Here is a 14,996-nt window from a genome sequence, read left to right on the forward strand (position 1 = left end):
TATATATATATATATATATATATATATATATATATATATATATATATAAAGATTGTAACATCATATATATATTTTCTTAACAGTACAGGTAAAAAAACTCCCAAATAACAGGATGACGTCAAATGATGGATTAGTGACGCATTAATGACGTCTTTAATGTCATTAATATGTCACTGAAATGTTATTTGATATCATCACGTTTGCTGGCTTTACATTTCACAGTGTGAACTTTTGGTCCAGATTCGGAATCAATACCAGATTGTTTGTGCCACACACTGTTAGATACAATATAAATTAATCTATAATTTTTTTCATTATTTTCTTTATATTATATGTAGGTAATATATTCTTAAACAAAATTCCATTACATTTTGCAGATTTATTGATGCATCAGTATGCACAAAGATTAATCTCGCTCTAATCGGTTTTTCTGGTCATTCTACATGCAAAAATATTAAGTGTGATTGTCGAAAAGTTCACGAGACATTTCATATCTTGTACTGAAAAGTATCAGAATAAAACATTTCTGAAAGTATTCACTTTTTGATGATTTTAGTTCCGTACTTTTATACGCAGAATGATCAGAGGAGTCGATTTATATTAAAAAGAAGCATACGATTTCATTTAAAAATTAAATACGGTCGCATCTTGCAAATATTCGAAAAACTATAATTGCAGAAAGATAAATCATACTAAACAATGGAAGCTTTTCCTTTATCACCTTTTTACCTCGATTTTGGAAAGTGCCACCAGCCGGTTCCTAGGATTATCCAATATAACGCACGCATGTAACACTACCGATTGCGCCACAGGTTTGTTCAACGGCGCCATCCTGCAGAGCGGAAGCGCGATGAGCACATGGGCGATATCTTACAATCCCCGGGAACTAGCTTTCAAATTGGGAGAGAAGCTGGACATCGAGACCAGCGATTCCGCCGAATTGGTCGCCAAGCTCGCCGAGTTCACCCCAAAAGAGCTGATCTCGGCTAGCGAGGAATTAATGAAGACTGAGGTATGGCACGTCAATAATGACATGACGTCAATAATGCTGGCCGTCGCTCCGACTCGTGCTTTCTACCGTCATTCAATAAACGAGTAGTATGTGGGATTAATTGAGTTTAGAGACTCGTTATCGAGGCATAAGAGTCGATGTCGTGCTCACAGAGCTTGACGATACGAGAAACAACATGTTTCATGTGAATATTACGCTAATGAATACAGCGCGCATATCGACAATTACGTTGGCTGCATAATTGCAGAATACGATGAACGGTCGTTTTGCGGTGTTCCTTCCGTCGGTCGAGGCTGATCTAGGACAAGAAGTGTTCCTGCCCGCCGATCCGTGGACGCTTCTCAAGTCCGGAAAAATCGCCGATGTGCCTGTTATGGCTGGAATCACCGCCGACGAGAGCGCCTTCTACGTGCAGAGTAATTGTCGAGACGTTGTTGTTACGGTAGTCATGCGTGTGTGAACGTTACGTAGGCGACACCGAAATGTTTGTTTTCAGTGATGCTCGGTAATATCGATCAAATGAATGAGCACTTCGAGAACTTCCTACCTGATGACTTAAACGTAACCGACGCCGGGCAGAGGAACCAACTAGGTGAAAGCTTGAAGAGCTTCTACTTCGACGATAAGTCGATCTCCACGGATACCACGAAAGAGTTCATGATGGTAAATACTTAACGTTAATGTAGTCCCGCTGTAGCGAGAAACTTGGAGCTGAGCGGCGCGCGCGAGGTTAACGACGTTCATGTTAAAACTGTTTGTGCATTTTAGATGTTGGACGACATCATGTTTGACGCCGCGACCGCGCTCAGTTTAGAGATATTAAGCTCCCGAATCTCGGCGCCAATTTACGAATATATATTCTCTTACGAAGCTCCGTTCGGCATGTTGAAAAGTCTATTCCACGTGGAAGACGGTGAGTTACGAGCCGCACGTCGTGAAGGAACTTGCACCCTCTCTGTATCGCGACGCGAACGGCGGATCTTGCACTGCGGAAGAAGACCGCGGTCTAAGTAGACTCTCTTTTATTTAATCTTCCTTGGCCTTGATTTTCTAATATACAAAAATTGGTGCTCGGTCTCTCTCTTCTTCTCTCTGGGAGACTGATTTCGAAGTAATGGAAATGGCATATATTAAAAGTTTGCTTTTGGCATGAAATTTGGTTTTTAGATAAAGTGCTCGTGAACGATAACGACTTATAGTTTCGGGGAAACGTTGATTATGTGTCTCGTCAGTTGGAAAACTGATATACAGAGAGAATTTTATCGTAAAAATTATTATAGAATTTTGTAACAATTTTGTAAGAATTTTGTAAGAACAGATCGACATTCTGTTATAATTGAATATCTATTCATTCTACATATGCTACTTATATTTTAGGAACTGAAATGTGCTATTGAATATTTTTTATTTCTATCCTGCAAATGCCGACTAACGGTAACATTACATCAAAGTTACAATGTCCCGCTCAACATTAAATGAATCCAATATAACACGTGTGTTATGTAATAGTTACATTCCCTGCTTAAAATGTTGGATAGAAAATGATAGAAAATTTGTCTATCATATGTATGGTGATTTTGATTCACATATTTCACAACTCATTTATGAAATTTTGTAAGTGAATTCATATACCATGTATTGTATATGATTGATAAATATAAACTAATTATACCAACTTTCATATTCAATATGAAAAGAGTAGTATCACAAGACATGATTAAACTACATAGATATTCTTTTAATTTTTATCTGACCATTTTGAAACAATCATTATAAGTAGAATTATTATGAAAGAATATTATAAGTAATTTATTATAAAATAATAATAAATACATAATGCAATATTTACTATGATTCAGAAATATCAATTTATTATACAAACATCAATATTCAAGGTAATTGAAAAGAATAGTATCATAAAATATGATTAAAATATATAGAAAGTGTCTATGTTGTAAGCTTCGGTGCATGATAAGTCGTATAAATCAATATAGAAATTCTATCCATTTCAATCTTACCCAATCATGTTCTATCAAATATTTTAAGCAGGATTGTTGAATGGGGAATATTGACGTAATGTTACCGTTAGTTGACATTTGTTGGACAGTTAATGTGTTATTAAAAAATTTGCCATGTTTCTAAATTACGTTCCTTAGCAAGATAAGTCTTATTCTTTCTTTGATTAATCTTAATCTATTCCTGCACTACTAATAATAATAATAACTAACAGGAAGAAGGAGCACAGCTCTTGCAAGAAGAGTTGCCTAACATTCAGACTTAGAAATTCAATTCATTGTGCCATTCTCGCATCATTTGTCGGTTAATTTTGTGCTTCTCCGAAGGAAGAGCAGATCTCCCTGTATTACTAGAAACATAATAAAATTGAAAAGAATTTATATAAAAATACAACTAATATTTTCTCTGTGTACGCGAGTCAAGGAAGGTTAAATCTGTGTTTATCTGTATAACTATTGGCTGCGCTGCAAAAAAAGATCGCAGTCTGAGTAAATTCTGTTTTTATGGAGATATATTTATCTATATAACCGTCCCTTCAAACTACAGGTGTCGCCCACGGTGACGAAATGACTTATGAATTTTATTCCAATGCACTAAAAAATCTGCCGCAGAGTGGTTCGCCCGCGGAGAAGATAATGCGTATCTTTACCACGTTGTTGGCAAACTTTGCGAAAGACGGGTATGTCTTGACAGTCCTCGGTCAAAATCGACATATTACGAGAGAAATGTAAGTTGAGAAACTATAGAATTGTAATAATTTCAGAAATCCCACGTCACAGTTGGACGATAACGTAAACGTAAATTGGGAGCCCAAAGGTACAGATGATAACTATATGAATATTAATGAAGAATTGAAGATGGAGAAAGGTCTACTAAAAAACAGGATGGAGTTTTGGAAGAGTTTGTACAGAAATGTTCTCGGCTGAATGTACGCAAATGTATCAACTCATGCGCGTCGCATACGAATGTATTAACTAATCAAGTGCGGGAATAATAAATAATGATATGATTGATTATATCTATTGGTATATCTTACGTGTATCACATACATATATGCACACATATACACATTAATAATATGCATCATAGTAATGTGTAAAAAGATTGTGCTAATGTATTGTGTAAATATATCTGTATAATAAAATGTATCAATGGGGAAAGCACTTGTGAGAGGCTCGTCGCGCAAGAAAAGTATCGGGAAACGACGTGGTTGATTAACTCCGCGTTGGGCTGTAAAGCATTTAATTAAAACGAGCGATTAAAGTCCCCAAACTTGATATTAATTGTTAGCTGACATATAAACAGGAAAAAATATACACGTCCCATTTTCTTACGCAAGTATCGGCATTGAAATTTTCCAAGATTTTCCTACATTAATTTCCCACATGTATTTCAATCAGAATACCCAAATCTACCCCAAAATCTATTCCAATACCAATTGAGAACTCTATTATCTTGTCCTAAACATGAGTTCTCTGTCTAGAATCAAAACGGGAAGCCCATTGGGACTCATGCTTTTTCTCAATCAGAATGATGTTGATTTAAGATATCAAACAGGGAGTTCCGTTTGAATTTTTATAGCAACTATATTCAATTATAGTATATTCAATAGAATAAAAGATAAAACATTAAGTTATTTTGTTAGGTATATTGCTAAGTAATAAGATTATTTGGTAAGTCAACATATGTTTTGTTTAATTCTAATATAAACTGAAAACCAGGCAGAATAATGAGGAAACTTTGGATTTCCCACTTAGAATTGCATGTTTGAAACATTATACTTTTAATCTCATTTTAATAGAAATTTTGCAAAATTAAAACGCTAAAAGATCTTCCCCGATATAGCATAGATTTTGTTTAGAATGTTTAAATTTGTTTCAAAATTTGTTATCTCTCTGCAATACCAATTGGGAATCCCATTCTCTTGTTCTAAACATGGCTACTCTGTTTTTCCATGCGAATAACGTAGATGTACTTTTATGGGCTCAAATAGGAAGTTCTATTTTCATGCCAATTATTAAATTCGATACAATAAAAAAATGTAACACTGAGTATTTTACTGAATAGTGAAATTATTTCAGGAAAGTTCAGCACTTAGAATCACACGTTTGAAATGCTTCTAACCAAAATTTACAGTTATTTTGAGTGATCAGGCCGGATCCTAATTACATTTTTTATACGGGACCAAAATCCATATTGACGAATCGAATTAGATTCCAATTAAGGTAAATGTTCCAATAATTGAACAATTGGTATTGCAGAGGGATAACAAATTTTGAAACAAATTTAAACATTCTAAACAAAATCTATGCTATATCGGGGAAGATCTTTATCGTTTTAATTTTGCAAAATTTCTATTAAAATGAGATTAAAAGTGTAATGTTTCAAACATGCAATTCTAAGTAGGAAATCCAAAGTTTCCTCATTATTCTGCCTGGTTTTCAGTTTATATTATAATAGAATTAAACAAAACATATGTTGACTTACCAAATAATCTTATTATTTAGCAATATACCTAACAAAATAACTTAATGTTTTATTTCGATGAATGTTTAATCATTAGTTAATACATAAACTAATCTATTGTCAATCATTGAGACATTGCTCAATTACTGGAACATTTACCTTAATTGGAATCTAATTCGACTCGTCAATATGGATTTTGGTCCCGTATAAAAAATGTAATTAGGATCCGGCCTGATCACTCAAAATAACTGTAGATTTTGGTTAGAAGCATTTCAAACATGTGATTCCCAATTGGTATTGCAGAGGGATAACACATTGCAAATTGGCAGAAACAAATATCCTTCAGTAAAATCTCAAAAATTTTGTATAGAAATGTCAAATATAAATCTATTGTTAATGTATTAATAATTGCGAAATTGTTCAATTACTAGGACATTTATCTTAGATCCCAAGAAATTTTTTATACGAGCATCGTGCAATGTCAGGAAATATTTTTAACCCGGGAGTGAGCGCGTATCGGTCATTTCCCCTTACTTTTTCGTTTTCCACTTATATCATCTAATCTATTGACTATCGTATTTTTGCTTTTACGTAAATTTTCTTTGATGTTTTCTCGTATAGCATGGAAAGGTAGACGCGCTTATTTCTATTATATATTCTTGATTCAATAACGATATTATTAAAATTAATACTTGAATTATTGAAACAATACATAATGTGATAATTTTAATATTGCCATTAAATCAAGAAGATTTCTCTATTTCTAAATTTATCAAATAAATTTTTAAGTTTATTAAATCAATGTTTAAGTTAATCAAAGTAAAATGAGAGAAGCAAGAAATTCTTATTTTATTTTATTAAATTAAAAGAATGTAATTTTTTACTAATGCAGTTAAAATAAAAATATTATAATTTTATTTTTAATAAATTCACATATGTATAAAGTTTAATATTTCCTAAACATATTAGATATAGAAATGGTAAAGAGAAAAAAGATGGAAAAAAGAAGAAATAGTGATATAATAAAATTATTTCCTTCAATTATTATGTCTCTTTTAATAACTGGATTAGTAATTTATTAATTATTACATATATGTGCTTAAATATTTTCGGTCGAAACGACCAACACGCGCCCGCTCCCGGGTTAAAGTCGCAGCGCGATTCTAGGCGATATTGCTCATCTTCACGCACTCGTCGGCGTTACAGCTAGCGTCCTTCGCGGTAAGTGAAATCGCTAAAGGGGGAACATGTCAGGTCCGTGTTTGAAATAGCGGAATGTTGCGGGGTGGAATGTTGATACGACTCGGGGTAGAGCCTTAGCAGTTGGTTACCGCGGTCGAGATTGGCAATTTGTTGTATCCTGCGGCCTCGCGCTACCCACGCTCGCAGGTATCTCTCCTCGCGGCGGCCGAGATATATCTGGCGTGCGCGGCCAGTCACGCACGTACGGCCTCGCACGCGTACCGTTACGCGCGCGCCATGAACGAACGAGCGACCTAACCCACACGAGCCCCCGACGTATCGGATGAAAGGAAAATTTATGCCTTGTCAGAGCGTTACGAGCCAAATGGTAACAAATAGGGCCAGCCGCCGCCGCCGCTGCCGCCACCACCGCCACCGGCAAGAAACTCTTCTGTCGCTATCGCGTCGAGTTCGCGGCGCGGCGCGCGCTATACGGTATACCGTAAACAATTCGCGAATAATCACGCGGAATGAGAATTATTGCGGTGAGCGCGCCACGCCGCGCCTTTGCAGCTGTTGCTCTCGCGCCGTATACCGCCTATATCCTTTTTCATACGGCACCGCGGAAAGTTTTCGTATAACGAGGTGAAACCGCCCAGCGCTGTGAGTTCGCGAACGAAATTACGCGCTTGTTTCGGCGAACGAATAAGCGGCGAACTTTTGTGCGCCAAATGCGGCGAGACCGGTTCCGGTCGCGGCGCGGCCTGTCCGCGCGCTGACGGCATGAATGAGAAGGAATAAACGAACGAGCGAACGGACGCGAAACGATCGGCGCTATCTCGCGAAAATACGCCTCTCTGTACGCCTCTCTGCGCGTCGCTAAACTATAATCTCGATAGGCTAAGGTCGCTTCTCTGTCATCGCTATGAATTGGATGACGTAACGCGAAAACACACGGCGGAAGTGAACTTGAATGCGTCGTGGCGGTTGTTTTTTCCAAACACGCACGCGAGAGGTCACGCGGAACGCGCGTAGAGGAAGATAAAAGTACCAATTCTCGAGAACATACTTAATCGTGGACATTCTTATTGTTTTGGTCCTTAAATATGAACGTTCAAATATTCAATATATGTATTTGATATATGTATTTCAAAAATACATATATTGAATGTTAATATAATATCTGATAATGACATAGAAAACCAGGAAAAGTTGCTTTTTAAAAATGTAACTAGTTACAGTTATAGTATGGTCGAGTTTTTTAATTCATTGATGGATCCATCGCATGATGCGCAAATGCAATGTTTCGCTGTATTTACGCATCATGCATAGGATCCATCGATGAATTAAAAAACTCGCCTTTTCTCTTGCTGAAAATGTAGCTAGTTACAGTTACAAATTACTGGTTATGAAAAGTAATTGTTACTGGTTATGAAAAGTAATAGTCGTTATAGTTATAGTTATTCAAAAAGTAACGAGTCGTTATTTTTAAGTTACTTTCTTGAAATTATTATTTTAAATGCAAAAATCTTATATTTTAACCTTTACTAAAATGTAAGAATTGAATTTTATAATTAATATCTGTCATATTAATTAGTCTATCCACTTAATAAATTTTAAATCTGTACTTAACATAATAAAAATTTAATAATAGTCTTGTAGATGTAAAAGAATTTAAACATATGCTCCATAAATACGTTGATAAATTTATTAAATTAACATACGATTACTATATAATTTTAATTTTACTTTACATTTCCCAAATAACTATTAAAGTAACTGTTAAAAAAGTTAATAGTTACCAAAAATAAGTAACTAAGTTACAGTTACAAGTGGGAAAAAAGTAATTAAATTAAGTTACAGTTATCGAAAAAATGTAACTGTAACTGTAACTTCGTTACAAATAACGAGTTACTTCCAAACCCTGTAAAACATCCATATACATGTAGATCAGATTACACTAAACAAAAAAGTCCTGTACAATTTTGCAAATAACTACTGTGTCGATAACACAGAGACGATCGTCACTAACACTATAACGCCATTCTTTTTTTGTATACATACAAAACTTATGTAAATGAGTATTGCTTTGTTTTACCATATTCAGCGGAAAACTTAACCACGTATGTGTAGAAATCTTCTTGCAAACTTCTCTGATATTCTTAAGCTTGCAAAATTAAATACGAGGTACAACAATGTTGTTCAAAATTTTTCTATGTGGAGTGTCCACATTCGGTATGTACAAACTACGAATCTTTTAGATTAGACAAATATTATGCTAACTGACAACTTGAGATTTCACATAAAATTTTTTTTGTTTTAGTTACATATTGAGCAGTGCTTATTTTTGCACGTACTTTTATGGCGTAAAAGCATTTGTAATTCTGTAGAACCAATACGACGTAAACTTTGTAAAAAAATATAAGTATTCTTTCGGCAAAGTTTTCAGTTTCAGCATCTTCTTAACGACACAGGACAGTTATCTTGTAAAATATGTTGATAATACATACCAAAAGTATACTAGGGCGTATACTAGGTATCTACACTGAGAGAAAAATATAGTTGCTTTTGACATCAACTATACTTTTTTGTGATTTTAACCAGAAAAATAATGAAAAGAACCATCATTCTAATAACACTTATTAAAACAATGGTTCTTCCAATTATTTTTGTGGTTAAAATCATAAGAGCGTATAGTTGACGCCAAAGGCAACTATACAGGATGTCCCGAACCTCCATGATGACCCTTGATGAGAACGTAGAACGGATTGAGATGAGCAAGAAAGTCCTGTGCCGTTTTGCATAATATTCGCAATAATTCGTTGATATTCGCAATAATAGTCGAGATATTAATTAAAGAAGATTGGTGAATAATCGCGCGCGATATGGTAGATGAGCTGCAGTGGCGCCGTCTGTCGTTGTATACTTATACATTAATTCAAACTGAACAAAAAAGTTCTTTACCGTTTTGTAAATTACCATATAGATTTTTAGATATTAATTAAAGAAAATTTATGCATTATAGTATACAATCATATATGTAACAATTTTCTTTAATATTTAAAAACTTCTGTAGTCATTTGCAAAATGGTAGAGGACTTTTTTGTTCAGTTTGATTTAATGTATAAGTATACAACGGCAGACGGCGCCACTGCAGCTCATCTACCATATCGCGTGTGATCATTCGCCAATCTTTTTTAATTAATATCTCGACTATTATTGCGAATATTGCAAAACGGCACAGGACTTTCTTGCTCACCTCAATCCGTCCTACGTTCTCACCAAGAGTCATCATGGAGGTTCGGGACACCCTGTATTTTTCTCTCAGTGTAGGAGTAAGTTTAAGGGAAGTAAGGGTGAGTCTAGGATTTTTTACGCGTGCGATTAGAAAGTTGAAATACGCATTTACATTGCAGCAATGTTGATATGAAAAAGCTATTCCATAATCGGTTCCGTTACTCTATTGATCGGCGGCATGGGTGCAGTTTCGACTGCGGGACCTGTACGAGCGAGTGCAATCGATCATCTCGCCACGGGCGAAGAAAGTCCGTGCTGGTGCCGACGCGCCTGAATAAGCGATATTGTTAAACGGAGTTTTCATTCTTCACCGTCAATGGGATTGCGCGCAATGATGTTGCTGTCTCTGCAGGATTGACCGATCGGAAATACCGGGAAATTGATGAGTCTTACGAGTTCTATAAAGCTCTCAACTTTCGTCCAACAACTTAATCTCTCGTCCGTACGACGGCCGAAGAAACGTGTTCGCTCCTGGCCGTCGCTCGCGGGAGGAAATTTCGCTCTCCTCTCCTTTCCTCACTCTTTCTCTCCTCATTCCTCTCCTGTATCGAGGCGTTTCGACGGAAGCGAAGTGACGCACTAACAAATAGGGAGAGATCATCCCGTGGCGGTATGACTGTGTTAAACGACGTTATAAATACGTATAAGCTATAATAGAACCCTCGTCGATATCTTAATCCGCTTTATTTAGCTGCGTGCGAAGTTCCCGCGAAACCATTGTGAACGGGGCGCACTCTACGATACGACCGCCACTGGCGCCGTTATGCCCGTCTTAACAAGCGGACAAACTCGGTTTGACGACGCTATAATTCGCGCAGAAATGCGAAGCGCACCGAGTTTGGCGACGACACTTGACGAGATAAGCACGCTTATTTACGATGGTTTGCAATTTGGAAACGCGAAGTTGTGAACTGTCGCCCTCTCCCATCACGGCCTCACCCCGACTTAACAACAGCGGACTTCGGAACTGGGCGACCCAGTGAAAATTGTCGACGATTGTGTAGGTCGTACGTCGTCGTTATATGATAAACTGTTCACTATTTTTCCGAGCGATTTAGAACAACGGTCTGATTTCTGGTCGTGTTATTCAGTCGCGCGAGCGAGCATTGCACAGAAATACATCCCAACATTTTCCCAGATACAGAGCATTGGTTCCGATTAGAATGACTAAATTTGCACCAAAATTCGTTATCCCACTACGATTGAGAATTCCATTCTCGTTCCAATTATGGCTTGTCTGTTTAAAATTGAAATAGGAATATTGTAGAACCTCGCGCTTTTCTGTCGGTAACATCACAATATATTTTTATCAATCAAATAGAGAATCGAATCAAATAGTTTTATACTAACTATATTGCATTCAATAGAATACAAAAATAAAAAGAAATATTTTTAATATACATTAAATATTTTATTGATTAATGAAATAATTTGGAATGTCAATACGAAAATTTCTCAAATATTCCCAAGTATAGCATAGATTCTGATCACATTATCCGAACTTGTTTCAAATAGATATGTTATATTGCGATAATTAGAGGAATTCCATTCTCATTCCAATTATAAAAAATTTTCTGGAATCTAATTACACATTCGGATTTCTCAAATAAATGAAATTGCGATTTTAAGCGAAAGCAACAGAAAAGTTGCGTAAAAAAAGTAAAAAAGAGAAGACACAGAGATGAAGAAAGTAATAATTAATGCTTCGATAATTATGATATATCGAAATGTATGATCTGTCTTTTTGAAAATATAGGCACGACATATATATGTCGACATATAAATGTATGGTCACTTTTATAATTTATTAATTGTTATTTGTAAATAATTACAATACAATCGAATGTTTAATGTAATATTAAAGTTTTATATCTGAAGTAAGAATATAATATGTACATGTATTGATACAATATACAACAATACATACATGTATTGTTTTATTCAAGACATTTGTAATCTATTTCTGAAAGAGAAAAATATTTAGAGCAGCTTGTGCATTTATGCTTTCTAAGCAATTTATACTTGTAGAAAAAGAATATGCAAATATACAGGGTATCCCAGATTCTCCTCCGCATATTTTGTGGAAATGTAAAACGGGTTGAGGTGAACATAAAAGTCCTATACTGTCTTATAATATTCGCAATAATAACCGAGAAATTAATTGTAAAAGATTAAGGAAAAACACACGCTGAATAATTGAGGGAGAAGTGCTCGCGACTCAGTAATACAGTAGACGGATATCAACACATGGCGAATGGTAGATTAACATAAATATAAAACAGAAATCGAAAAAAAGAAAACTTCAGGGAAACCTTTTGCTAGAGAAAACGGGATTTGTTTAGATTTTTCAATTAGAATCGCATTTTTGAAAATTACACTTCTATAAACTTAATTTTTATAGATTTCTCAAATAAAACCCATAATTTTGTTGGGAAATCAGATTTCAATTAGAATTAGAAAATGAACTCAGTTAAAACATGTTTTGTTCAATTTTAACATAAAAATATATGGGGAAAACTTTGGGTTTCCCATTATTGTATGTGTGTGCACGCGCGTGCGTGTTTAAAATATACTTTTAACCAGAATCCATAATTATTTTGGAGAATCAAATTGAATCTCAATTAGATCTCAAGAAATTTTCCATACGGGTTTATTGCGGTTACATAACGGGATTAGTTACAAATATTTCTCGGTGCGATCGGGCAACGTCGGAATGTGATATATTAATTACCACACTCTCAGATATTCACCCTTTCCGACATTCAAGGGGCTCAACGTACAGTACAGAGTCCCGGACAAACATTTACGTTCCTAACCTGCCAGCGATTTCTCCTACGTAATGCATCTGATCGCATTTGGATTAGTCCCGATCTTTAACCGCTCTGTGAATATTGAAATCCCCGGGTCGTGTCGACCCAATTTAAGCGTCCGCTCTTGGCCTGTTCCAATATCATAGGAGAGAATGCATAATCCACCAAGATAACGCGAGAATTTGAGAGCTAGGTGCTTCGCAATTAAAACACATCTTTAAAAACGGGAAAGAAACGTCGCTGCCGCGTTAATGTCGACGTAAAGGTTACTTTCTTGCTCGTTGTGAGAATATAATTTTATTTTATCATAGATATTGTAGTTTGCGTGAACTAAAACAATTGACGACCTATTTTGTATCAGGGCGATCAAACTATAAGGAATGTTGCAAGGAGATAATTCAAGGGAAAAATACTTACCTATTCTTTTTATGATAGTCTCATTTAATGTCAATTAAAAATACAAAATGTATCATTATAAATTTACGATACTTTTATCAGAAATTATATATCCGTCATTTTGACTATTTTAGTTCCAGTATTAATGTTACGAATACGTCATTTATTTGCATTACACAACAACGTACAGAAAACGGCTCTCTCTCTCTCCCTCTCTTCTTACGTGCAGTTAGTCGGATCCTCACGTGGTAATTGGCTTGGGCGAGTCTCTCCGTCTCCCTTCCTCCCACTCTTCTTTCCTACTCATCCTCTCTCTCCCTCCTCTCTCCATTTTCCTTTTCTTTCCTCACTCTTCCCCTCTCTCTCTCTCTCTCTCTCTCTATCCTTTTTCCTGTTACTCTCTCTTCCTCGCACCTTCTCTCTTTCTCTCTCTCTCTGTTTGGTTCTGCTTAAACATGGTAATTGCAATTGATACATGGTATGTTATAAATTTAGCGATGTTTATTTTTACGTCCACATATACGTATTTGTTTATTTGTAATTTTTCCGTATAATTTTACGTTATCACACTCTCTCTGATGTACCATTGATTTGATGCACCATTGTTCTGTTTTTGGTAAACCTATTTTAATTACTTAATTTTCTTTTTTTTATTGTTTTATTTTATACTTATTTTCTGTAATGCTTTTTATGCTTGGAAGGACTATGTCCCAGAGCGTACAATAAATGAAGCGCTCTCTCTCTCTCTCTCTCTCTCTCTCTCTCTCTCTCTCTGTCTCTCTCTGCCTTTGTCCGTTCGCCCCAATTTTTTTTTTTTTCAAAATGGTGATATATAGAATAGTACACGTTGAAATATTGCAGAAGCAGCTTGGCGAACAAAAGAGAATCCGCAACAAGTCCGCGGACCGAAAGGAAATTAAAACGGCGGTCAGCCCTTGTGGTTTCTCTTCTGTATAAGTAAAAAATTGAGTCGAACTCTTGAATATGTTCAGCGAATGGACAGAACGCTCGGACGAAATTAGTTTAGTTTATTCGAGCGTGAAGCGGTAACGCGAATGCCCCTTGCTTTCTCCACGTCTGATGAAGACAATATCGAATTTGACGATCGTGTCCCACCTCCCTTCTCTTCTCTCTCTCTCTCTCCCTTTCGTTGAAATTTTCGAGTGTGCGATTCCCGATAAAATGGAACGTTTTAGAGTTCAACAAAGCAGCGGTTGCGACGTTTGCGCGTCAATCGCGCTTCATTTTCGACTCTTTCAACCGATTTTGCGGTCACCGTCGTGAGCACATCTCATGCTTGAAAAACGTCGAGCCGGAATTAATGCTCGGAGACTAAGAGATCGTCTACAATGCAGTCGCGATTACGTTTTAAAGACGCAGCGCTGATCTACGAATTGACAATATATCTATTTCCTTCGCGTAAACTCGTAAAAGATGGAGGAATTGATTTTATATTGACGAATTCAATTAAACTTCTTATTTATTTCCGCCGAAGAAATAGATACACGAATAATTCACAGATCGACGCTGCGAGTTTAAAACGTGACGCCGCGACTGCATTGCAGACAATCCCTAACGGAATCCTCTTAGTGGGCCATTATGCGAAATTATCTGGCTTAATGCGCGGTAAATGAGTTAGACGTTGTTGCTTAATGATAGTTCCTGACAAATATGACAATATGAAGCAACGTAAATGTTTGTAGTATATTACGGCGCCGCTACCGCTCCCATTTCCGGCAATATGTGTGCGTGCGATGCGAGCGCCGCGCGCGCACACACATGTATACGCCGGGTGCTTTATATATATATATATATAT

At 36.1% G+C, this 14,996-nt stretch overlaps 2 protein-coding genes across 3 annotated transcripts in view; both read left to right on the forward strand.

The window, feature by feature from the left end:
- LOC116845686 (esterase FE4-like) overlaps positions 1-4,342 on the forward strand; it is an 8,391-nt gene extending 4,049 nt beyond the window's left edge. The window contains exons 4-9 of the mRNA XM_032818688.1: positions 813-1,012; positions 1,260-1,428; positions 1,509-1,675; positions 1,781-1,925; positions 3,575-3,707; positions 3,792-4,342. Coding sequence (XP_032674579.1) covers positions 813-1,012; positions 1,260-1,428; positions 1,509-1,675; positions 1,781-1,925; positions 3,575-3,707; positions 3,792-3,954 — 977 coding nt within the window. The 3' untranslated portion in view covers positions 3,955-4,342. The remainder of the gene's footprint in view (positions 1-812; positions 1,013-1,259; positions 1,429-1,508; positions 1,676-1,780; positions 1,926-3,574; positions 3,708-3,791) is intronic.
- Positions 1-14,996, forward strand: part of LOC116845687 (abl interactor 1-like) — a 556,408-nt gene that overhangs the window by 216,176 nt on the left and 325,236 nt on the right. The gene's annotated exons all lie outside the window — the stretch shown is intronic.

The sequence above is a fragment of the Odontomachus brunneus genome, unplaced genomic scaffold (assembly GCF_010583005.1).
Source record: "Odontomachus brunneus isolate Ranch 3 - 2012 unplaced genomic scaffold, Obru_v1 Obru_scaffold_056, whole genome shotgun sequence".
NCBI lineage: Eukaryota > Metazoa > Arthropoda > Insecta > Hymenoptera > Formicidae > Odontomachus > Odontomachus brunneus.